Genomic DNA, 25639 nt, shown 5'->3' with positions numbered 1-25639 from the left:
ACTAGCTGATGCGAGCTACAGTGGCCATTGAATTCCAAATTGTATAGGCGGCCTGCTCGGTCTGATCGGGCGCTTCGGGATCGGGGGCACGGACGCAGTCCACGAGGTCCTGCGGGTTAATCCCTTGAAGATAGACGGCCCACTGGGTCCTCCGAAGCCATGGATTCGTCTCGTCTCGTTGGCTAGCCTCGATTATCTGGGGCTGCTCTGCCCTTTCAGTATATGCCCGTTCGATCTGATCAATAAGACGATCATGAAGGTGAGGCGTTGCTACCGAATCGGCCTCGGTAACGGCGTCAACTCCGAGGGTTTGAACGCGGATGTAATAGGACCCTAGCCCGTGATTAAACGCACGTTGACATCGGACGATTCGAGTGAATTGTTGGACTTGTTGCTCCGCTACCGAAGAATTCTGCTGGCGCCGACGGCCACCCCGGTGTATAGGTGCGACCCAGCTATGCTGATCACGCCAGTGGTTTCGCATAGTTCCAATACTCCGGGCGATAAAATGGCAAAACGGGCCTTGCTCACATAAAATACCATCTGAGTAAACAGGCAGGTTTGGAACTGGTTGGTTAACCACTAATGGTGGCTGCCATTCATCACATTCCGCCGTACGATCCCATTTCTGAACTGCCTCGGCAATCTGGCATGCTTTCGGCTTAGGGATCCGGTGATTCACGGATTGGAGATGTCGAAAAACCTCTTTTGGTCGAATACCATATTCACATAGCTTGCATACAATCACGGGCGTGGTTAATGGCTGGTGAAAAAGCTGATGTTCCATTATGGTAGTGGGGGTAAGTAATAACATAAAACAGTGAAGGATAACTATGATGAAAGTGAGAGTAAAAGCAGAGTGGAAAGGGCAGGCAGGTTAGTATAAGAAGGATTTTAATATAGGCGGGGGATCGTTTCAGCCCCCGTTACCCCGCCTGCACACACTATATATAGAATAGGATGATCGACATGGTGCATTTCGGCCCGGGCCTTAGATTGACAGGTCGACCAATGATTCCCCACATATGCAGGGCTGCCACTAACCACATAGGCGGGGCTTCCATTAGCCGCATCGGCTGGCCCTCAGCTCACCTAGGCAGGGCAGTCATCCCATTTCAGTCTATGCTTTGCCTATATAACCCATGCAGATCGTTAGGGATGTGTGTGTTGAATGTGTGTGTTGAATGTGTGTGTTGAATGTGTGTGTTGAAAGTGTGTGTTGAATGTGCGTGTTGAATGTGTGTGTTGAAAGTGTGTGTTGAATGTGCGTGTTGAATGTGTGTGTTGAATGTGTGTGTTGAAAGTGTGTGTTGAATGTGCGTGTTGAATGTGTGTGTTGAATGTGCGTGTTGAATGTGCGTGTTGAATATGCGTGTTGAATGTGCGTGTTGAATGTGTGTGTTGAATGTGTGTGTTGAAAGTGTGTGTTGAATGTGCGTGTTGAATGTGTGTGTTGAATGTGCGTGTTGAATGTGCGTGTTGAATATGCGTGTTGAATGTGCGTGTTGAATGTGTGTGTTGAATGTGTGTGTTGAATATGCGTGTTGAATGTGCGTGTTGAATGTGCGTGTTGAATGTGCGTGTTGAATATGCGTGTTGAATGTGTGTGTTGAATGTGTGTGTTGAAAGTGTGTGTTGAATGTGCGTGTTGAATGTGTGTGTTGAATGTGTGTGTTGAAAGTGTGTGTTGAATGTGCGTGTTGAATGTGTGTGTTGAATTTCTGTGTGAGGCGGAGGCACATAGGCATGGTGCTCGGCCCATTCAGGTAGGGCAGTCATCCCATTTCAGACCATTCTCGGCCCAGGCAGGCTCAGCAGCCCATTGGCCACACAGGCTGGGCACTCCGCCCATTCCAGGGCATTTATGGATCATATAGGCATGGCAGTCATCCCATCTTAGGTTATTCACAGGCCACGATGGCTGAATGACATGAATGGCTGAAGCAACATGAATGGCTGAATAACATGAATGTGGTAAGCAACATGAATGGCTGAATAACATGAATCCAGTGAGTAACACGAATAGTTGAGCAACATGAATGGGTGAATAACGTGAATGTGGTGAATAACATGAATCTGGTGAGCAGCATGAATGGCATATATAGTGCGAATAACATGCATGGTTTAAAAGATATACGATAAGAATGGAGAGTGTTGTGGACTGTAGTGCCAAGCCTTTCTTGTCCCCTATCAAAACATCTCCCATGTTTGATCACACTCCACCCCACATATATATGCTCATATAGTCTAAAAATTCACTAAGATAAATAAAACACTCTCTATTATAACCCCTGTGAATTTCAGATCTGTTAGAGGTCTGTAGCCCTCGGCAGTGGAGGTGCGCAGTTTACATGAAGTCAGGATACGACCCGCTTATCTTATCGCAGTGACCAAGTGGCAGCCTCAGGCCCCGGTCGCACTTCTGGATTCCCGCACCCCATCAAAACATCTCGAAAAACCCGGCATTTTCAATCACCATTATCTCGACAACCAGGGGGCTATGTAAGCTCCGATGCGAATGGGGGCAAATTCATCTATGCCATTTTAACTTCCCAAATTTTCAGAGCGATCCGAGGCCTCTAGACCTTCGCAGTCTGGCGACGAAAAGAACCTGCAGTCAGGTGTGCGACCCACTTTTCCTCCCATAGTAAAGGAAAAACCCTAACCTGCAGTCTGCCAGACTGCAGGTACCCCCGTGGGATAGAAAATGGGCCGGCCCAAATGGGCCGACCCACGAGGTTTTTGTCCATGGGCCGGCCCATGCCCAGGTCTAGTCCAGTCAGGTTCTGTAAGACTCTGAAAAGACAGACAACAACATGGCGCAGGCACAAGAGAAGAAAGATATCTGGTCAGCCGACCTCTACGGCGAAAAGGTGGCCCCATTCGTTGCAACTTCGACTGAGACGATTCTCGCCTGGCTGGACCCCAAGCCAACTGGTAAGTCTTCAGATGACAATCGCCAGGCTTAAGTAACAAGATAGACGAAATCCTTGATATCGGCTCCGGGGAGGGCCCCTTGACAGCTCGCATAGCTCCCCATGTCAAACGGATCGTGGGAATCGACGGCTCACCCAACATGATCGAGCACTTCAAAAATTCTTACCCACACATTGAGTCGCGAGTCGTCGATTGCCGACTGCTGGATCAAGAGTCTGACCTCATAACCGGGGGTTTCGACAAGGTCTTTTCGAACGCTGCCTTGCATTGGATTCTGAGAGACCCTGAAACCAGGTCCAATACAATCAAGGGCTGTTTCGAGGCGCTTAAGCCGGGTGGTCTTCTGATCAATGAGTCCGGCGCGCTAGGAAATGTGGCCGAGGTGCATTCCGCAATTATTAGCGGTCTAGTCACTCAAGGTATTCCTGTTGAGAAAGCACGAGAAGCATCGCCTTGGTGGTTCCCATCGCATCAGGCTATGAAAGGCCTTGTTGAAGGAGCGGGCTTCAACTGGGTCAAGGGCGAGGTCCAACTCAGACAGACAACTTTGACAGAGAATGAGAAGGGTGGTGTTGAAGGATGGTAGGTCTGACACTGATAGCTTATTGACTTTTTGACTGATGGCTTGTAGGATTCGCCTGTTTGGTGAGCCCTTTCTTGAACTCCTCCCGACAACCGAGGCACGCGACGCAGCCGTCAAACACGCCGTTGACGTTCTCGAGTCTGTTGGAAGACAGCAGCATGATGGTTCTTTTACTGTCAATTACATTCGACTTCGCTTCGTTGCTCAAAAGCCAGAATGAAATTCCCTTAATCATAGGGAATAATAGCGTACAGATCTAAGTTACGATATTTCCTGCTCCAAATTAATGGTATTTACCTTTTTCCTCTCAAGGAGTAAGACTCGGCTTTAGGTCCAAAGCCAAATTTACATCGCTAATAGTATGCAACTGTAATATGTTGGCGTCGGTTTTGATCCGACAATTCGGCATTATCTGTGATAGTTTCCGAAACTGTGGGCAACGAGTCGTGGACTTTTGATAATGTTCTCCTTGACTATAAGAAGAGTCTCAACTACTCCGCCGAATATGCAGAAACCAATTACCAATTCCACCCCGAGCTACAATGAGTCGACCCTCATAACGGCCCATTGGCGTTGACCTACCCCAATTACGCCCAGCCCTTCAGCACCTGGGCAGCGAAAGGCATGGAGGAAGTCGGTATTCCACACATCCCCAGATTTACCAGCGGCTATCTAAATGGCTCGAGCTGGCTGGTTCATACTATCGACCAGACAACGGGCTTCCGAGCTTCCTCTGAATCGGCCTTCTTAAGACCCTTTCTCACCCGCCCCAACCTGGCGGTCTACAAAAACACGCTGGCTGAGAAAATTGTGGGAAAAGTAGCCACGGGAGTCCAAGTGACATCGGAAGGCCATACCTTCTTATTAGCAGCGTCAAAAGAAGTCATTGTGTCCGCAGGTACCTTCCAGTAACCTCAGTTGCTTATGATCTCCGGTCTTGGACCGGCGGACCTACTACGCCAGCATGATATCAAGGTAGTTGCCAATCGTCCTGGCGTGGGGCAAAATATTAGACCATGTATTCCTTGGCATCACGTACAAGGTAAATGTCCAGACTGCAACCTCGCTGTCTGACCCGTCTGTCTACCAAGAAGCTGTTCTGTTATTTCGGGATCAGCAGGCCGGCCCACTGGCTGGTCCTGGAGGGGATCACTGTGGGTTTTAAAAGCTACCAAAAGAGCTCCGCGCGAATTTCTCAGATAGTACACGCGAATGTAGGTCTAAACATCAGCTAAGATCCTTTTCTTACTTGCTGCTGTTGGGCTAATCAATGTTTGTTTGTTTATTAACAACACATACAGACCTTGACAGCCTTCCGTCGGATTGGCCCGAGATCCAATATTTTAACCTTCCTGCTTATGTGGGTGATTTCTGGAATCCTGGTGTTGGCGGGCCCACGGATGGGAACTACGCCACCATTATGGCAACTCTGATCGCCCCTAAGTGTCGTGGAAATGTCTCTATTTCATCTTCCAGCATGCACGATCAACCGCTGATCAACCCAAATTGGTTGACCCAACAGGTCGATGTGGAACTTCTCACGGCGGGATTCAAGCGACTGCGCCAGATCTTCCAAGCCTCGGTCCTGCAAGAGAACCTGACGATTGGGCCGGAGTATTACCCGGGAGACAAAGTGTCTACCGAAGAACAGATCCATCATTTCATTCAAGACGCCTTTCAAACGATGTATCACGCTGCAGTGACATGCAAGATGAGAAAACCCGATGACGAGATGGCTGTTGTGGATAGCCATGGCCTTGTATACGGAACTAAGCGCTGTAAGTTCATATAAATGTCGTTCTGCTCGCGTTAATCTCAGTACTCATGCCATGTGAAACAGTGCGAGTAGTTGACGCCTCTGTGTTCCCTTTCCTCCCGCCCAGTAAATTTCTTCCCAGACCATTGTATACAGCGGCTGGACTGACCATTTCAGATCTCCCACAAGGAACAATTTGTAAGTGCTTCTATAGTATCCCCTATACATCCTGTTGCACCAACAAGACCATACTTAGACGAATTGAACTTTGATTGATTGATTAATTGATTGATTGATGGTATGCTCGAAATATTACGGGAAAGAAAGAAGAAGACTTATTATGTAAACTATCTAAGAAGCACTATGGGACCTGTCTTGTCTCATCCTCAGCCGTTAGTTAGGTCATGATCAACTAGAAAATTGGTAACCAGTGATGTCGACTGCAATGAAAGATCTAAGATCATATTGGATAGTCCAGCAAGAAGACGATCAGCACTCTCTGTGCTGAGCATGTGACTAGAAGCAACAATTTCAATCATCAAAGCAGATCCTTGGGGGGTAGAGACGGCATAACACGTCTCCGGGATGTCAGTCGATGAGTGTGTTTCGGTCGTACACTCGAGACTATCAAACTTCACTTGAGAAGTGATTGACATATTTTGATGTTGGGTGATGCTTCCAAATCGTGTCTGGGATGGCCATGAGGTGCTTTGGCTAACAATATCTTCAAAATCGATTGTATCAAAGGCTTGGGTGCATGCGTGCTGGTGGTGGAGGTAATTTAAAAGGTCTATTGAGCGCCATTCCCGCTGCAAGGGCACCCGGACGGGGATAATGTTGACGCAGGGCCCGAGGATATTTTCAACTCCGTCTAAAGGTACACTGCGACCGTGAACGACTTGGCCAAATACGATATCGCTTAGGCCTGTCAGTCGTGCAAGAGTCAGGCCCCAGGCGGCTTTGAAGACCGTGGCGATGGTGATGTCCTCAGGCAAGGTGGGCAAACTGATTGTGGTGCGTCGATGGATGAGAACTTCCGACCCGGGCGAAGCATACCCTCCAAAGGAACAAGGATCTAGCTGGGTCATTGAAGAGCCTTGCAAAAGCTCTCTCCAGAATTTCCAAGCTTGGGGCGAATGGAAATTTACCCGACATCTCATGTAGTCGGAAAAGTGTCTCGCGAGAGCCAAACTATGGCCTTGGTAGGCACGGGACAAATCCGAGTATAGAAGGGGAAACGAGACTCCATCGTACTGCGCATGAGATATCCGAATGATTAATACGGACTCTTCAAGTCCGGTAACTAGCGTTGACTTAAAGTATGGAGTCCCAGTTGTAAGAGAGGCGAGACAATCTTCCTGACTGAGAGCCTTGGCCGCGACCTTCACATCGCTCGTGATTTCGATAATGTTAAAGAAACTGACAAGGCGGCGCAGGGTGACTTGGGCCAGGGTATTGTGGAGCGGTACAAAAACGGTGCGTAGTATCTCATACTTTTCGACAACCCTTTCAATTGCATTCTCCAGTTGCGGCACATCCACTGATCCAGGGATGTGCACCATAAAGTAGTGACGCAGGTCGCGGTGTATTTGTTCTCTTTGAAATTGCGTTGTGGGAAGAACGTCGATTACGTCGATTTGTTCGAAAGGCCGACCGTTGGCTACTTGATCCAGAATGAATGTCTCGGAGTCTGTCAGATTGAGCAATGAGAAGGGCTGATAAGATTCGGTATAACCAACCAGCCGAGGGGAGCCGGGTTTGGCGGCGATGGCGAGATCACAAAGTTTTGGATGTTGAAAGACACTTGTCACAGAGAATTCAATTCCCACTTTTCGGGCCATAGTGACCAACATCATCACGTCAATCGAATTTCCCCCAAGACGGAAGAAACTGTCGTCTGCTCCGATATCAGCTACCGGTAGCTTGAGGATTCGCGCCCAGAGGCTTTGTAGCTGAACCTCCATGTCCGTGGATGGAGATCGTTTGAAACTCTCCAACCCATCCCCATAGCGCGCGAAATCACTGTTTGACAGCCGGGATGCCGCCTCGCATAGGCGCTTGCGATCTGTCTTCCCGGTTGGCGTTGAGGGCATAAATTGAAGCGGTAGGAATGCGGCGGGCACCATGTAAGAGGGCACATGGTCTTGCATCCGTGCACGAATCATCTTAGCCTGCCTGTAGAAATCACCACTTGGCAACGCAAACAGATCACAATCCCCCATATCGTGGACATCATACAGGACAAAGGCAACAAGCACCGGTGGCCCCGCCCCTCGAATGATGACCTCAGCTACGACCTCGCGAGCGTTGGTATGAGAACGGATATGATGTTCAACTTCGCCAAGCTCAATGCGTTGACCGCGTAATTTGACTTGTGTATCCTTTCGACCGACGTAGCGGATCCAACCGTTTTTGGTAAGCTGGACTAGGTCACCCGATCGGTACATCCGCCCGGGGCCTTGGGGACGGAAGCGAGAAAGCCAGGCCGGCGGTTGAATAAAACCCGCTCGCGTCTTCTGTTCTTGGTTCAAGTAGCCACGGGCCACCACAGGGCCTTCGATCAACAGCTCGCCCACGGCTCCCAATGGAGCTAACCGGCTGGGATCAGACGGCATGGTCACCCATCCCACAGAACCCAGCATTGGGCCAATGGTGCCGATCTCCCAGCCTTGAGTAGGAATGCGTCCTGCAGCGCAAATGGTCGCTTCCGCAGGACCATACCCGTTGATGAGGTAGATACGGTCGGCCCAGATGCTGACGATCTCATAGCTGATCGCCTCGCCACCCAAAGAGACTGCACGCAAGTTTGGCACTTCGTCAGGATCAAGGAGAGCCATAACAGATGGAGTTAGTGTAGCCCATGTTATCTCACTCCGACGAATGAAGCCCGCCAGATCGTTGATTCTTTCCTTTTCGGAAGGAATACAAACACACCCGCCATTAACAAGGGTGGTGAAAATTTCATAGACACTAGCATCCCACGCGTAACCTGCAAAGTGTAGAGATCGACTGTTCTGATCAACCTGGAGTGCACTGCTGTGATGGTGGATGCTGGTTGATAGGTTCATGTGTTCTAGTATGATACCCTTTGGTGTGCCTGTACTGCCTGACGTGAAGATTAGAAATGCAGCATCCTTCAGTTCAACTCTTGGTGGTATCCAAGATATTCCTGAGACAGCCAGAGGACCCCATGGTACTGTGAATACCAGAAGAGGACTTCCAGCGCACTCCTCGAGGTGCTTTTTCTGCGAATGAGAGCTCAAAGCGATGTGTGGGCCTATACTCCGAAGCATCTCACATACTCTACCAGATGGTAGGGCTGGGTCCACATTGAAGCATGCTGCCCCCGTGCGGAGAACGGCCAGCATTCCAACAACTGGCCATATTGACTTTTCAAAGCAGATTGGAACAAAGTCGCCGCGTTTAACACCATGGGAGACCAAATGGTGAGCCAAATGGCTGGAAAGAGTATCTAGCTCCCCAAATGTCAATTTTTGGGAAGTGGTGGAGACCGCTACTGCTGCCGGTCTTTCTCGGGCATGTTGCAGCACAAGGTCATGAAGCGTAGCATGGCTAGGATCAGGAAGATGGCCATTCCAGCGCTGAAGCTTTTCACAATCACCCGGACTGACAAGTTCGATATCGGCCACAAGCTGGGTGGAATTGTCCACTTTGCACAGCTGCTGCAAGACATGGGCTAGTTGGGCTAGCATTGTCTCAGCATCTTCAGCAGAAGCTACGTCCAGGTCGAAGTCCGCATGAATGCGAACAATGTCGTTCTGCACGCTCAAATTGCAAATAACCACTAGAGGATAGCTAGCAAAACGGTCAAATCCTGTCCCCAAAGGATTTTGAATCTTCATGAGTGAACTTGAATTGTCGATTGTTTCAGTAGCAAGTTGAACACCCAGTTGGCTCCGAAACTTGCAAGCAGCCGCAGCCTCCGGGCCCATCTTGCGAATATATTGTAATCCAGTTTGTTCAAAGGGGATCATGTTTGTGGCATGCTTCTGGATTTCAGTGAGCGCGGTATAAACAGTGGTACCGGCCTCCAGTCGAACCCGAAATGGGACAGTTGCAAAGGTCGGGCTTGCCATGTCCTCAATATGGGGAACCGGCGCATTGCGACCAGTCACAGTCACACCATATAAAACATCCTCACTGTCAGTGTATGCAGATACCACTATAGCCCAGGCTAGGCGGATAACATTGGAGAGAGTGACAGTTGCATTGGTTCGGAAATCAATGGGAACGGCGGTTTCAACACTCCCACGTCTGGAAGGGGTTTGAGCTGTGCACGCTGACTGACGCAATGCTGGGAATGGAGGAGCCTCGAGGGCAGCAAATTCGGCATTCCAGAATGCATGAGCTGCCGGACCCCTTCCATTGGTGATCACATACTGAATGAATGGGGTGAAGGGGTAGGCTTGAGGCGACCTGCTATAGTAGGCCATGTCTACCTGGCGCAATAATAGGGGCAGTGACCATCCATCGTATAGCGTGTGATGTAACGTCAAGACCATGTACACAGAATCTTGATCATGGCAGGATTGCGGTTGAACGATGGCAAACCGCGCCAGTTTCTGTCCAATCATCATGGGTTGAAGCAAGTCCTCATTGAGATATTCCTTGACGGAGTTGTGTGGGTGCCAGGTAATTTGGCTTGGTTTGACAACCACTTGAAGCAACCCATCAGTCTCGCTTTGGATTAAGCGAGTCCGTAAGATGGGGTTCACATCAACCGTGTGCTGCCAAGCGGCTTGCAACCGAGGGAGATCAGTACCTTCCGCTAGTTTAAATGCAAGCTGTCCGATATACATGCTTGACTTTTGCGCAGTGAGTGCCATTAGTCCTTCCTGTAGTGGCGTACACGGATATATATCTACCACTGCGTTCGCCTCAATCCCGCACGATTCTGCCGCTATTTGCAGTATGCGGGTTCGCTTGTTCTCCACAGGGAGAAGGGCAAAGGGAGCGTTAGCGATAGATTGAAGTGTGATATGGCGCATGACTTTGGCCAAGTCTGAAAGCACGGGATAGGTGAAAACGTCTGCTACAGTGAACTGCATATTGGCCATTCTCGCTTCACTCACGAGTTTCATAGCGACAATGGAGTCGCCTCCTATCTGGAAGAAGTTGGCGTCAGGGCTGATGCCGACGGGATCTACGCTCAATACTCGACCGAAAAGCGTTTGCAAGGTCCGCTCCTCTGCGCATGTCGCAGCCTTGTGAGATTGGCCGCCACTAAAGGCAATGAACGCCTCAGCGGAGAGGCTTAGGAGATGGTGGTGCAGGAGGCGCCGATCAGCTTTTCCCGTGCTTGAAAGAGGCACCCGGTTCAGTGGCAGAAAGAACGTGGGCACCATGTGGTGAGGAAGCGTACGCGCCAGCTTCGAGCGTGCAGAATCGACAAACTTCAAGAAGTGTTCCTCTCCAGGCTCGCTCAACAGGCTGTGATTTTCCCGCGAGGCCTCCTCGACAGTAGATTGACAAGCAACTAATGCAACCAGCACAGGCCCACTGGACAGGTCATGCTGAATGATATCAGCGATCACCTCACGGCTTTCGGGGAAATGGTGCTGAACATGGTGTTCCACCTCCGCCAGCTCGATGCGTTGGCCACGCAGCTTAACTTGGCCGTCTCGACGTCCGAGAAACAGGATCGAACCATCGGCTTGGTATTGACCCATATCCCCCGTCCGATAAAGGCGATTTTGCGGTGCCGATATGTTACGGAAATGATGTAGCCAATGCGGTGCTGGTATGAATGAAGCATCTGTTCTGGCCGAATCATCCAAGTAACCTCGGGCAACAATGGGACCTTCAATCAAAATTTCACCGACGGCACCTACCGGCAGCAGTTGATCACTATTTTGAGGGTGCGTAATCCAGATGGCTGAACTCGATGGTCGGCCAATATTATGTGCGCCCGACTGGGAAGTGACAGATGTATGCACAGTGGTGATCACACTACATTCGGCGGGGCCATAGGCATTCATCAAATGCTCTGTGCGAGACCAAGTGGCGATATCCTCTTCTCTCATGGCTTCGCCGCCGAGAACAAGAGTCCGAAGGGTTGGAAAATCCCTTGGAGTGAACATTGTGCGAGCCACTGACGGCGTCAGAAGCATCCAGTTGACTTTCATAGTGGTTAAAACCTGCGCAATTCGACTGCTCCTATCATGCTCCGAGGGTATGCAGATGCACCCACCGGCCATGAGTGTACTAAAAACCTCCATGATAATGAGATCAAACGCGAAGCCAGAGAACTGAAAGACACGAGAATTACGATTCAGCTTGATCAAGGGAACGTAGCCCATGGCGTTTAGTTGGAAAGATCTGTGCTCAACAACAACTCCCTTGGGCTGTCCAGTCGAGCCTGAGGTGAAGACAATATAGAGGGTGTTACGAGGGCTAAGAGATGATGCCAAAGAGCGTCGATCTCCAGCGTCATTCGCACACCATTCAGTTTCATCATCACTCAGAGTCACCACCTTATACGCCCCCAGTGTGGCAGTCGCCGACGTATACTGGCTTGATGCAACAATTACTTTGGCCTTGACGCTCAGGCATATTTGCTGTAGCCGCTCAGCCGGATGGGCCGGTTCGAGTAAGACAAAGGCGCCTCCTGCCTTGATAACCCCAAGCATGGCCACAGGGACCCAGCGCGACTTCTCAAAATATAGAGGAACAACTAGTTCTGGCCCCACCCCGAGAATTTGGAGATGCAGGGCCAATGTGGATGACAAGGCGTCAAGTTCTCGATAAGAAAGATCCCCATCCCAAGCACAAACTGCATGGTCATCGGGCTGGGAGTCGCAACGCTCTTGGATGGCATGATGGACGCAGAGCTCCAGAGGAGCTGATTCTAGATGATTCCAGCATGCCAAGTCCGCCAGATCCTCCGCACGGACTTGTTCCAAATGGGAAATCGGAACGTCTGACTTCAGTACGCTCAATTGTTGGACCACGTGGCCGAACTGCCCGAGAATCCGGTCCATTTGCGCCTGGGACATGACATTGGCGTCAAATATGGCCCGCACCTCGACCGCGTCGGTTGTCAACTGACATATCAGCATTAGAGCGTAAGGGTTGAATCCGTACAGCTCCGAGAGTATTTTCTCTTCGCAGAATAAAACTTCCGTTCGCGACTTCTCCGGGGGTTGGATTACCAGTAGTGTCTGGAACTGGCAGGCCGCTGCATGAGAGTTCCCTAACTGCATGATGTTCTGCAGTCCGAATTGCTCATATGGAATGACACTCATAATCTTGCTTTGGCACTGATGCAATGCCCCGATTATCGTCTGGTTGGAATCAATCTGTACTCGCATGGGTATTGTCGCCTGTGTTGGGCCCGTCATCTGCTCGATACCCGGTACTGGAGCCGCTCGACCGGTAGTTGTGACGCCAAACACAACGTCGCTACAACCAGTATACAGAGATTCAACAAGTGCCCATGCTAGATGTAATCTGACAGCTAGAGTGATTCCGTCGTTGATCTGTTGCTGCATAGGGACAGTCTGCGTAATGGTGGCCTGTGACATGGGCTGGTAGCCCGGGAATGGCAACTTTGGGAATGTGATTGTGTCGGTGGACGCAAGCTCTCCTTGCCAGAACTCGGCTCCCGCTGTTTGTTGTGCTTGCAAATAATTGATGAATGGGGCATAGGGTTTGACTTTCAACTTGTGGCCGTCATATGCCCTTTGAATTTGTTTCAAGAGAATAGGCAGAGACCAGCCATCATAGACGGCATGATGAATCCGGAGCATCAAAATGTATCCTTTGACCGGGAGGGATTGCATCACAGCCACCAAGTCAACCAAAGGCCTACCTAAGCCGAAATATGCCTTTGACTGCTCACGGTAGGTTTGCATATCCGGATAAAGCTGCCAGTGGGAGTCTTCTGATAGAACGACTTGATAACACCGTCGCGCATCTAGCTGGATAATCCGCGTACGCAAGACTGGATTGGCTGCCATTGTAGCATTCCACGCAGCTTTCAGGCTAGTCAGATCGACATCGCTGGGTAATTGATACCTGAGCTCATTGACATAAGCGCTCTCATTTTTGGCTGTGAGTGCCATCAAGCCTTCCTGCAGAGCTGTGCAGGGATATACATCTTCCACCAAGTCATGCTTGACACCACATGTCGATTGAAGAAGAGCCAGAATATCTTCAAGTTTGTCAGAACTATCTATGAGAGAAAAAGGCACAGTGGCAGCAAGTTCGGTACTCTGGTCTTGGATGTGGATGTGAGTTGCCAAGGCCGAGATGGTTTGAAACCGGAAAAGGTCCGCGACGGTCAGAAGTAACCCAGCAGACCGGCACTGGGCCACGACTTGCATGGCAGCAACGGACTCTCCTCCAATGGAGAAAAAGTTGTCATGGATCCCAATTTCTTCAGGGTTAATTGCTAGGACGTGCGCCCAGATCTGGCGTACGCGGAGTTCGAGATCCGTTGATGGTGTCTTCTTCGGGCTTTGATTTCCTTCTAGGTGCTGCAATTGATCACTTGACAAACGAGCAGCCTCGCTTCGCAATCTTTTCCGATCGAGCTTGCCGGTTTTGGTGTAGGGCATTTCGGAGACAGGGACTAGCACCGCAGGCACCATATACGGCGGAAGGTCTGCAAGCAGCTGGCGGCGCGCTTGCAAAATCTGTGACCGCAGCTTTTTTCCAGGTACTGCGAAAAGATTCTCACCTTTCGGATCATCCGGGCTGTAGATATCGTCATGCAAGACAAAGGCAAACAGTAATGCAGAGCGTCCGTCACACCCGCGGGATATTACCTCGGCAACAACCTGACGAGCATCAGAAATGCACGATTTAACGTGGTGTTCGACCTCGCCTAGCTCAATTCTTTGACCACGGAGCTTGACTTGTGTGTCTCTACGTCCTGCAAACCGGATCCATCCATCTTCTGTGTACTGGACCAGATCTCCGGATCTGTACAACCGTCCTGGCTGATTAGGGAATCTGAACCGTTGAAGCCATGATGGAGACGATATAAAGCCTGTAGGGGCATTCTCCGGGTGGTGCAAGTACCCCCTCGTGACTACTGGACCTTCAATGAGAAGCTCGCCCACTGCTCCTAGGGGCGACAATCTCTCAGGATCTGAGGGAACTGTTACCCACCCAACGGCACCGAGGATAGGCCCTATGGTTCCTATTCGCCAGCCAACTGCGGGAATAACACCTGCAGCGCAGATGGTAGCTTCGGCCGGTCCGTATCCATTGATGAGGTGTAGGTTCTCTCGGCCAGCCCAGATGTTGACATGATGATGCGTAACTGCTTCGCCGCCCAGTACAACTGTACGGAGACTAGGCACGTCCTCAGGCCGAAGAAGATTTATTACAGAAGGTGTCACTGCTACCCAAGATACATGATGACGGCGGATGAATCCCGCCAACTCATTGATACGTTCGTGCTCTGACGCTGCGTATACTGTGCCGCCATTTGCTAGGGTAGTAAATATCTCGTAGATACTAGCATCAAATGCATACCCGGCAAAATGCAATGATCGAGTGGTGGATCCGATCTCCATAGCAATGCTATGGTGGCGAATGCTGGTTGTCAGGTTCCCATGCTCCATGACAATGCCTTTCGGTTTGCCAGTACTGCCGGAGGTGAAGATTATAAATGCCGCTGTCGAGGAACTCACAACGGGCGGGGTCCAGGCTATGTCCTTTTTCGAAGTATCTTTGGCTTCCAATGGAACCGCAATGATTCTTAATGACCGGGGCGCTTGAGCCGTAAGGAAATCCTTCTGTGATGGTGAAACTAAGGCGATGGATGGGTTCGTCTCTTGCAACATATCGCGAACGCGACTAGCAGGCAATGCGGTGTCGATATTGACACAGGTGGCCCCAATTCTGAGAACAGCAATCATGGCAATAATTGGCCATATTGACTTTTCAAAGTACAATGGCACCATTGTGTTGGGTTGGACCCCAAAGCCTTGTAATTGCCGTGCAAGCTCTTTGGAGAGCAGGTCTAGTTCTTGAAATGTGACCGTGGTTTGTGTTGTAACGATGGCCGGTTTATCGGGCCACTCTTTGACGTGACTTAAGACCATATCATGAACAGTCGACGTGGATGGAGCAGGTATGACATCATTCCAGCACCGCAAAGTCTTCATGTCGTTTTGAGTAACCAGATCAAGGCCACCAATGTTATGGCTGGGTTGGTTTGCTATCTGATGCAAGAGGTTGATAAACTGATTGAGCATGGTGGCCATCTCATGGTGTGAGACAATGGAGGGGCAAAAATTGGCATGGATGTCAATAGCAGCATTATCAGCATTTAATCCACAGACGAGCACCAATGGATAGCTAGCAAATGCGGAATAGTCCGCCTGAAAAGGACGTAGGCGCATGTATGGGTTAGCAGTGTTCATCTCCAAGGCCGGTTGGATGCCAATATGGGTTTGAAATTCGCACGCCGCGGCTGCTTCAGGGCTCATTTTCCGGATGTTCTGTAGCCCGGTCTGTTCAAATTCAATGGTGCGAGCAATGTGCAACTGAATTGCAGCTAAAGCCGTATCAATCATCTGGTCTGATTCGACGCGGATTCGAAAAGGGATCGCGGCGATAGTAGGGCCAGTCATCTTGTCCAGCTTGGGGACGGGAGCGCTCCGGCCGGCCACAGTGAGGCCGAAGGTGACATCTTCGCAGTCAGTATACGCAGAGACAACTACGGCCCATGCCAACAGGATAACATTAGATAATGTTACCCTCGAATTGACTGGCATCGACACAGATACGGAGCGATCGAATGTGCTTCTGACCTCTGCTTCTTCGACGGTCGTGGCGCATGGCGTAGGAAATGGAGGGGACTCTACATCCGCGAATTCAGAAGACCAGAATTCCTTGGCAGACGCGGGGTCCTGCGTAATCAAGTGTTTGATAAATGGACTAAAGTGCTGGGTGGGAAGACGATTTCCCTGGAGGGCAATTTCAACCTGATGAAGTAAAAGTGCCAAGCTCCAATGATCATAGATGGCGTGGTGCATGGTGAGGACCATGCTGGATGCGGTGGAGGCAGGCCCAGAGTCGCCGATTAAAGAAAATCGTACGAGAGGTTCCCCCAGTTTCATCGGCTGCGTGAGATCATCTGCCAGCCACTTATCAACCGATGATCCTTGGAGCCAGGTTATTTGATGCCCCCTCTCAACTACTTGCCAGAGGCCTTCTGACTCAGTTTGAATAATCCGGGTGCGCAGGATTGGATTGGCATCAACAATTGCTTGCCAGGCTGTCTGTATGCAATCTAGACTCGCATTGGAAATGAAATCGAAAACGAACTGTCCGATATACATCCCAGATTTTCGTGAGCTCAGGATAATCATGCCGGCTTGCAGGGCTGTGCAGGGATACATATCCTCCACCTGGTCTAAAGAAAGATTACATTGCTGAATCGCTTCTTGCAATATTCCTCTCACTCCCTCTCGGGGCTCTGGCATTAGAGCAAATGGAGGTACCACCTCTGAACTTGATGTTTGATGTACGTCTTGGACAACCCGTGCTAGGTCAGACAATATTGGATAGGCGAAGACATCCGCTACCACGATGGCAAGGCCCGATTGCCGGCCCTTGGAAGCCAAAGTCATGGCTGAGATGGAGTCACCGCGGAGCTGAAAGAAATGGTCGTTGGCGCCGATTTGAACTGGTTCCAGGGCCAGTGCCTCGGCAAATAGTATCTGCAACCTTCGCTCAATGGCAGTCACTGGAGGTCGTTTGGTCATCTGGTCTCTTGAAAACTGATCTATCTCGCTGCTCGACAAAGCTGACACCAATTGTCGGAGGCGCTTTCGATCAGTCTTCCCAGTTTTTGTCAAGGGCACATCGTTGAGAGGGAAAAACACGGTGGGCACCATGTAGTTGGGGAGCACACTCTGGAGACCTGGGCGGATAGAGGCCATCGCTCTCCGGAACCCAGTATCGTCGGAGGAACCTAGTATCTGACTAGGCTCCAGAGAATTGATCCTGTGAGCTAGAGGTGAACGAGCAACGAAGGCGATCAGCATTTGAGAATTATTATTCGGCCCTAAACGTAAAACATCGGCAATAACCTCATGAGCATCCGGGTACAGCCGCTTCACATGATGTTCGATGTCAACCAGGTCGAGGCGTTGTCCGCGCAGCTTTGCTTGGGTATCAATACGACCAACATATCGGATTGATCCATCTGGGCTATATTGCACCAAATCGCCTGTGCGATAGACACGTTGTGCGCTTGTATCAGCCCTGGTGCCCCGGAATTTCTGGAGCCACATAGGGGCTTGAATGAATGCAGATTCAGTTGTTGCTGAATCATTAAAATAGCATTGGGCAAGGATCGGTCCCTCCACAAGGAGCTCACCCATTGCACCCATCGGAAGCAGCTGATGCGGATTTTCAGGGTTGGTGACCCAAAAGACACAAGAAATAGGCCATCCAATATTTTGCGGATCAGTGCTATGCATGCTCGGCTGAACACTACAGAGGACCGTGGCTTCTGCCGGTCCGTAACCATTCATCAAATGCACTGATGATGCCCATTGATCAACGTCTGCGCTGCTCATCGGTTCACCGAGCAAGACCATCGTCTTCAGACTGGGTACCTGTTCAGGGCGAAGCAGTCTCGCGACAGAGGGTGTTAGGAATATGCAATCCACCGCCATCTGAGTTGTTATACCAGCAAGGTTGTTTAAGCGATCTGTCTCGGAGGGAATACAGATACAGCCTCCAGCAATGAGCACTGTCAAATGTTCAAATATGCTAACGTCAAATGAATAGCCAGAAAATTGCAGCACTCGTGAATGACGAGACATATCAAATGATTGAACATGTGCCTGTGCATTGGTTGAATAAGACTGGTGCCCAACAACCACTCCCTTGGGCAAGCCAGTCGAACCTGAGGTAAATACGATATACACAGGATCTGTTGGGGTGATTTTTGGGAGTTCGTGGCACTTTAGAAGAGGCAGAGGATTTTCGACAACCACGAGATCGACGGCCAGCTCTGCCGCTAGTGCGCGGTGTTCACTTGATGTAATGATAGTCCGAGGCTGTCCCAGAGCATTACAGATCTCCTGTAGACGCTGGAGTGGGTGAGAAGGGTCAAAAAGGCAAAATGCAGCCCCTGCTTTAATCACAGCGAGCATTGCGACCGGAGTCCAAGAGCTTCTGGTCAGGCACAGCGGTACATATGAACCAGTTGTCACCCCAATACTCACCAAGTGTAAGGCGAGATTATTCGACAGCTCTTGTAACTTTTGGTAGGTGAGACTTCCATCCCAAGCATGGACGGCTGTAGACAGTGGTTGCGCGTTGCTCTGTTTATCTATGAGCTCGTTCACACATACAGAGCTGACTTGCGGAACATGGTGGTTCAGTTGTAGGATCCATTCCTCATCAGCTGCACTCAGCAACTGAATCTCTCTGACTTTCTGCTCTGGCCGTTCGATGATTTGGGTAAGAACGTGGCTCAATGTGCGGGCTAATGAGCGAGACTGTGACACCGAAAGGAATTCGGTCCAGTACTTTATAGTGGCACGAATCTCACTACCTGTCACCATCACCTCAACAACAACTGCAAATTCAGCTGCATCTAGTCGATCCACTTCTGCAACGTGAATCATCCCTATCTCCTCTTCTTCCGACTGTGGCGGGAAAGTCATCGTAGTGTTGAACAGAGGATCATCGTTAGCTAGATTGAGGGCATGGCGAATCTCTGCAAGTGATACTCTTTGGTGTGGCAACGCTTCGATAAACTCTGATTGCAATACATGCAATGTCTCCAGCAGGGTCCTCTCCGGGTGGATCTCCAAATAACAAACTAGCATGTTGATGAACGGGCCCACGGCATCTTCGATTCCCGTCAGAGACAAATCCCGTCCGGACGTCATGTAACCAAAACACACTTTGCCAGAAGATGTGAAAGCAGATAGGACAAGACTCCAGGCTATCTTGCATAAATTGGCGAGGGTGATCCCGGTGGCAGCACAGAACTGTCGATATCGGCCAATGTCGCCGACCTCCACTGATACAGATCTCCAAGACGAGTCGCCTCCTTTCATTTCCTCGAGGTTGCGTCTGGGGAAAATACAGGGACTGGCATCTGCTAGATATAGTTTCCAGAAGTCCAATGTGGAGGATGTTGATGCATTGCGCAGATAGGAAATGTAGTCGGAGTACCGCAGCATCGGTGCTAGCGTGTCTCTGGGGTTGCTGTATAACCTCGCCAGATCACGCATCATGATTGACATGGAGGTTGCATCGGTCACTGCATGATTGATATCGAGAAGCGCAAATACCTGCCCAGTTGTTGATGGATAAAGAGCCAGCCGTGGCAATGATTGCCGGCCCCGTTGACCCAGCGATCGATTCGTACAAGACAACTCGCTTGGCTTGACACCTCTGCGCGGAGCCACAGTCACCTCAGATGATCCTTCAATCAAAGTTACCTGGACCGCAAGACCACTGGTGCTAATCCCCTCAACGAAGATACTTCGGAGCATGGGATGAATTTTTATCAGCTTCAGCCATGCCCGCTGCAGTTGGTTCACATCGACGAACTCGGGGGTGGTAGACGTAATTTCCCATATGAATCGCATCTCATAATGTGCTGGCTGCCGAGCCTGGCTCAGTAGGATGCCCTCTTGAACAAATGAGCAGGGAAAGGCTTCTTCAACGTCGTCGATGGGGACTCCCAGCACAGAGAGGGACTTGGTCAACAGCTCTAAGTTGTGCACTCCAACGTTCATACGTGAAGGGAAAGTAAGGGACGATTTGGGTAGCATGTGACTTGTTTTATCATCGGGCAGTTTTGGTTCGTTCTCATCAGTGGCCTCTGGGACCGTGTCTGCTTTTACAGTGACCTGATCGGGCTGCGGCAGTGCTTGGTCCTTGGATTCTTTCAAAATGTTGTGGATTGTCTGATCTGACATAATATCGGTCACCGTTAGCGACAGGCTATGGTTGCGGCACAAGCTAGCCAGACGCATTGCTTTGATCGAGTCTCCTCCTAATTTTAGGAAGCTGTCATGAATACCAAATATTTGCGGTGAAATATTCAGTGTCTTAGCAAATAGTTGATGAAGAATTATCTCAGTATCCGTACTGGGTATTATAATCTCCGATTTGTCAGAGCTATAAGATTCTAGACATTCTCGATTATACTGCCGCATCGTCTCACGCAGGTGGCGTCGATCAATTTTTCCTGTAATCGTAAGGGGCAGGTATCCCAGTGGGAGATAGAGAGCTGGCACCATGTGCTCTGGTAACAACTGTTGAGTCTCCGTCTTCAGGCAAGCGACATCCTTTCGGAACTGAGGATAGAACATGCTGGTATCTTGAGCCAATAGCTGAACATCGCCATCTTCCTGGGTGTTCAAAGGGCTCGGATAGAAGAGAAAGACGACCAGAATTGGTATATCCCCACTTTTATCAGGAACAACAGCTTCAGCGATGGCTCGAGTAACCGTTGGACACAGCCGCGCGACGCAGTACTCGACCTCACTAAGCTCCAGCCTCTTTCCTCGGATTTTGACCTGCGTATCCTTTCTCACAATATAGCGAAAAGTCCCATCCGGCTGGTACTGCACTAGATCTCCAGTCTTGTACGCACGGCGATCTCGGTTGGACTGGATGCGGTGCAACCAACTCGGGTTGTCGATGAAGGTCGCTACAGTCTTGCTTGGGTTATTGAGGTACTCCCGTGCTAGACTGGGGCCTGCAATCAGCAGCTCAGCTACAGCACCGATGGGCATCAATTTGTTGTGGTCCAGCGGGTCCGCTAACCACAGATCGGCTGTCGGGGACGATAACCCGATGTGTTCCACATTGGAACCATATGTGATACGCGCCGAGACAGCACAGATACCAGACCATTCTGTAAGTCCATAGGCTTGGTACAGATTGACTTGAGCTGCCCATTTATCAATATGGTGTTGGCCCATGGGTTCCCCGGCGAGGATCAGTGTTTCCAACTCCGGCACTAGAGTTGGATCATCGATGGCATTCACCGTCGACGGTGTCAGGAACGCCCAGTTGATTTTCATCTTGTGCATATAGCCCATGAGGTTGCTCAGGCGATCCTGTTCAGATGGGATCAAAATCGTGGCTCCGCTCGCGAGGGCGCAGAAAATCTCAATCAAAGACACGCCAAAAGTGTATGAGGCGAATTGAAGCACTCGACTCTGCGGCGACAGATGTAGTGCTTCACAATGTCTTGCAATGTCCCCCAGCGCATGTTGACTGACGACACACCCTTTGGAAGCTCCCGTACTCCCAGAGGTGAAGAAGACATATGCAGCGCTGCGGGCTCCGCCTGTCCGTGGAGGCGGGCTGGTCTCAATAGAGTCATCTATTGACCATAACTGTGAGGAAATTGTAATGACTGGTAATCCATAATCGGACATACGCGTAGTGTGCCTCGCAGAGGTCACAATCAGAACGGCGTTGGTCTGGTCAACAATGTCTTCTAAGCGGTGTCGGGGCTGCGCCGGGTCCATTGGCACAAAAGCACCGCCCGCCTTCACAATGGCAAGTTCCCCAACAATCGCCCAAACGGACTTCTCGAAACATGCAGGCACCATGGCCTCGGATCTGACCCCCTTCTGTCGCAGCTTCACCGCAATGCGGTTAGTAAGGTTGTCAAGCTGACGATATGTCAACTCCCCGTCCCAGGCATTAACTGCCAAGGCATCTGGACGATTCAGGGCCTGCTGGTGGATGACATCTGCGATCGTCCCATTTCCGGGCTCAAAGTCGCTTCTTTCATTGCCCTGTGAGATGGCAAAAATATCATCCTGGTTCATTATAACCACGTCCTTCACGCTGAAGCTCAGACTTCCGACCAGGCTTTGCGCGACTTGTCGGACGGTGGATGCGAGATGTTGCGCTTGGTGTTCCAATCGAGGCAATTTGGGATGATCAATCATGAATGCTGGAACCCCATCTGCGAGTGAAATACACAGTAAAAAGTCATAGTTCGAGAACCCGTTGCCACTGGCCATCAGCTGGGACACATTCTCTTCTGCGTGACTCTGCCTCCCTGTCAACAATAACCCGTTTGTTGTGTCCGATTCAATCTCCGACTCTCTGGTGATGAGTTCCATCACCACTGGATTCTCAAAGAGCTCTCGTATCACCATATGTGGGGTGATTCTCACGCGCCACATCTTTATTTGGTCATCGGCATTCAGTCCAGAAGATTGCTCCCAATCACTCTTCACGGCAAAGTGCAGCACGTCTTTTTCCAAGTATCTATGAAGGCTGATGGACCACACAACCTTGAAGAACGTGGACAATGAATGTTGATCTCCACAAAATGCGAGAATCTCCGACCACGTGTCGGGAGAAAGGTGTTGCATGATAGTGCTGTGTTGTCGGACCTTGATCTGAGACATATTTACTTACGAACGGCGATTGCCCAATTGATGCAAAAGAACTTCAATAGAGTAGAAATTTACTTGCAAGTCGATCAAGATGGCTTTAATTGGCTTCCCCTGTCTGCTTTTCATGGAATACACTGATTATAAACATATTACTACATACATGCCACCGGTCATTCTCAGTCTCTCTCCAACTCTCCCGATACGGACCCACGTTGCTGCCAACCCTGCCGCTTACTTTCTTACTGCAGATTCGCGCTGAGTTGAGCAAATAAGAAAACCCTTTTTCTCGTCACTCTGGACAGTACAACTGTAAACCACGCAGCACTGAAGGAAACAAAAGTCTGTTTCTCATTTGAGCCTTGGCTGACTGTCCGGAATGTCACCTCCGCAGTAATTCTGCTTCCACTAAAGAGCCTAGAAGCAACATGCTGACATTCCGGATGATGGGTATACCTAAACCAGGTTATAGCGCTTGGCGAACTATCTTTGAGACCGTTCTGGACAATCCACTTTTCTCATTTCTCATACACTATTACGAATCCGGTCAGCAGTTGGAGAACCAGCAAGGGGCATGGCCTTGATCAAAGGCGATCATAATGATTCCGCCTCGTTTCAGGATACAGGCGAGTGATTTGTTTACCGTCAGGCGGCTAGCCAAGACCTGATTGTACGTTTTGGATGCAACCCTGCAGCCTGTCTGAGTCAATGAAAATGAGGGGTTTCAACCCTTCCATCATGCGGCTTACTGGTATAATTTAGTTTTGCAGTAATTTGATCGAATTCGTCCCGTACTAAAATAAAGCTAGCTTATTGAAAAACATGACCTCTCGGGTGCCCGTCGACCCTTCTTGGCGCCCGGGTGGTGGCTGCGCCAGATTCACCAAATGGGGCAAAATGGCTCTAACCCCAACCAATGCTCTCTCAATTTTCAGTAAGCTAGTTCCCCTCAATAGCATCCAAGAGTGACATCAAGTGCTATGCGAGAGGTTGGAGTCGGTAGAAACCTGCATATAAATCGGTTAACAGTCAGCGCGAAGCGGGATTGGGCACATTTTTACAATAGATACGACTCATGTCTCTCCAGGTATCGGCGATATGGAGACCAGCGTTTACACTGACTGCATGAAAATCCTTCTCTGTCCATTTGCCGCTGGTGATGGCCAAGACCTGATCCCCTTTGCGAAACTCTACAGCGATTCCATTGATGTCAAGCTGCAAGTCACGGCGCGGAATGTAGTACGTATTAAGGACGTTCGCGCGATCGTTAAATTCAACTGCGCACGTCCAATCGCTGGTTTGGAAAACATTATGTCCCATAACCGTATTCGCGTGTCGAAGACCATTCAGCAGAAAATCATGTAGAGGCCTTTTCGTTGTATCGTATGCGGCCATGATCGTAGTCTTGTGGGTGCAAGCGTCGGCGGCGACTATGAATTGACAGCGGACGCCCTGCTTTGTGCAAATATGAGAAAATCGGGATAAGAGCAAACTGGCATCATCAGGTTGGAGATTGGCGATGCTGTTGCCCATCCAGAGAAAGGTAACGGAACTTTGGATAACCATCTTAGGATCACTGGCCAGCCAGGCCACACAATCGTCATAGGTCCCTAGCAATCCCCTAACCTTTACAAATTGGGTTGGTCCCATTCTCTTCATTAGACTTGTAAGGCTTTCAGTGAGTTCTCCGATCGAGACATCGAGGGCGTAGTACAGCACTGGCCGTCGTTGTCGCTCGCAGGCGGAGAGGATGAGGCTTGTTTTATGCAGGCTTCTAATCTGGTTGAGCACTCTCCTTTTGAATCCGACAATAACATTGTAAGATGACTAACCCAGATCCAAGTTCAATCAGTACGCCATTAGGAGGGATCCGACTAGCAATATCATCGCCTTGGTGAGCAAGAATCTCTAGCTCCTTCTTGTTCAAATAATAGGGAGGGGATTGGGAAAATCTATCGAAGAGTGCGATGCCTTCATCGTTCCATAATAAGAGCGAGGGCAGCTGCGGAGAGCTCGATAGAATGCCATCCGAAATCTGCTGCTGGAGATCAGCCAGATCTTCTTGCTGTTGGATGTTCAACACCTCTAGGGTCTCCGAATGTGGGGGTTGAGTGAGGTACCGCATGTTGCAGGAATGAATGCACCGTGATTTGCCTCTAAGCTGAAGCGTCTTTGCCGATGCTTATAACAATCTTCCAGTCTTTCTATATTTTGCTGCATGTACGACCCAGGCCTCAAGCATGCACAATCTGGCATTGGCGCAATCGGATATTTTACACCAATGCTCTTGATGTAACTTGGTCTCTTACAATACGAAACCGTGAACTTTCATTATTCAAACCCGTCATTGTTGTGCTTACGAGGATTCTTTCTAGCCAAGACTAATATGGCTGGGAGGTGGGCCAGAGTTTTAGGCGAGACATGCTCCTGGCTCTTTTGCAATTAGCTGCATGCCAAAGTAACACCGAACAAGCTGAACGTCTTATGGCACAAAAATGACACTCCCTGAACTACTGTTGCGGCTGAGCTGGCTATTTACAGACCCCTGCCATCTTTTGTTATGCAATGAAGAAGCTCGATCAAAAGTAATTATGTGTCAATAGTCACAAAAGTACCACCTTCACACAACTGCGAACAAATTCTGGCACTCATTAGATATACATGAATATACTTGGCAAGCAATTGAGAATATTAATTAAAGTAATACTTTGGACCGAGTATTGTCAGACGGAAGTAGGGGATTCGCGGAATTAATGTGGCAAAGCATTTTATTAATACAAACTGCGCTGATCTGCAGGGTGGTAAGTACATAGTTAAGTGGCTGCTTACTCCCGGATTGATCTACCCTTGAAAAGCCATCGCAGCGAGGTAGACCGGCTGACAATAATAGAACGACACCAAGTCTGACGGTCTGTCAAAAAGAACATATAGTAATCCAAGTAGTGAATCTCCTTTGTAAATAATATTGGCATTGAGAATGATTGG

General features: G+C 49.8%; 5 protein-coding genes across 5 annotated transcripts; 2 read left to right on the top strand and 3 right to left on the bottom strand.

Moving 5' to 3' along the window:
- Nucleotide 1: 1 nt before the first annotated feature.
- Nucleotides 2–787, bottom strand: N7529_010632 (uncharacterized protein; the record flags this gene model as incomplete). The annotated part of the gene is made up of 1 exon (XM_057246159.1): nucleotides 2–787. One exon carries the CDS (start codon nucleotides 785–787, stop codon nucleotides 2–4), a length of 786 nt encoding a protein of 261 aa, XP_057094422.1.
- Nucleotides 788–2816: 2029 nt separating this feature from the next.
- On the top strand, nucleotides 2817–3740 carry N7529_010631 (class I SAM-dependent methyltransferase; the record flags this gene model as incomplete). Its single annotated transcript, XM_057246158.1, has 3 exons — nucleotides 2817–2937; nucleotides 2982–3519; nucleotides 3569–3740. 3 exons carry the CDS (start codon nucleotides 2817–2819, stop codon nucleotides 3738–3740), a joined length of 831 nt encoding a protein of 276 aa, XP_057094421.1.
- Nucleotides 3741–4144: 404 nt separating this feature from the next.
- On the top strand, nucleotides 4145–5552 carry N7529_010630 (uncharacterized protein; the record flags this gene model as incomplete). Its single annotated transcript, XM_057246157.1, has 5 exons — nucleotides 4145–4418; nucleotides 4822–5298; nucleotides 5361–5402; nucleotides 5454–5474; nucleotides 5533–5552. 5 exons carry the CDS (start codon nucleotides 4145–4147, stop codon nucleotides 5550–5552), a joined length of 834 nt encoding a protein of 277 aa, XP_057094420.1.
- A 110-nt stretch (nucleotides 5553–5662) lies between these two features.
- N7529_010629 (acetyl-CoA synthetase-like protein) lies at nucleotides 5663–22669 on the bottom strand (the record flags this gene model as incomplete). Its single annotated transcript, XM_057246156.1, has 1 exon — nucleotides 5663–22669. The coding sequence occupies one exon, from the start codon at nucleotides 22667–22669 to the stop codon at nucleotides 5663–5665; it is 17007 nt and encodes a 5668-aa protein (XP_057094419.1).
- A 1014-nt stretch (nucleotides 22670–23683) lies between these two features.
- Nucleotides 23684–24779, bottom strand: N7529_010628 (uncharacterized protein; the record flags this gene model as incomplete). Its single annotated transcript, XM_057246155.1, has 2 exons — nucleotides 23684–24428; nucleotides 24487–24779. 2 exons carry the CDS (start codon nucleotides 24777–24779, stop codon nucleotides 23684–23686), a joined length of 1038 nt encoding a protein of 345 aa, XP_057094418.1.
- Between the last annotated feature and the right edge of the window lie 860 nt (nucleotides 24780–25639).

This window comes from Penicillium soppii (genome assembly GCF_028829465.1).
Source record: "Penicillium soppii strain IBT 18220 chromosome Unknown utg000007l, whole genome shotgun sequence".
In the NCBI taxonomy this organism is placed as follows: Eukaryota; Fungi; Ascomycota; class Eurotiomycetes; order Eurotiales; family Aspergillaceae; genus Penicillium; species Penicillium soppii.
Note: the sequence above shows the minus strand (reverse complement) of the source record. Positions and strands in the feature narration are given on the sequence as shown.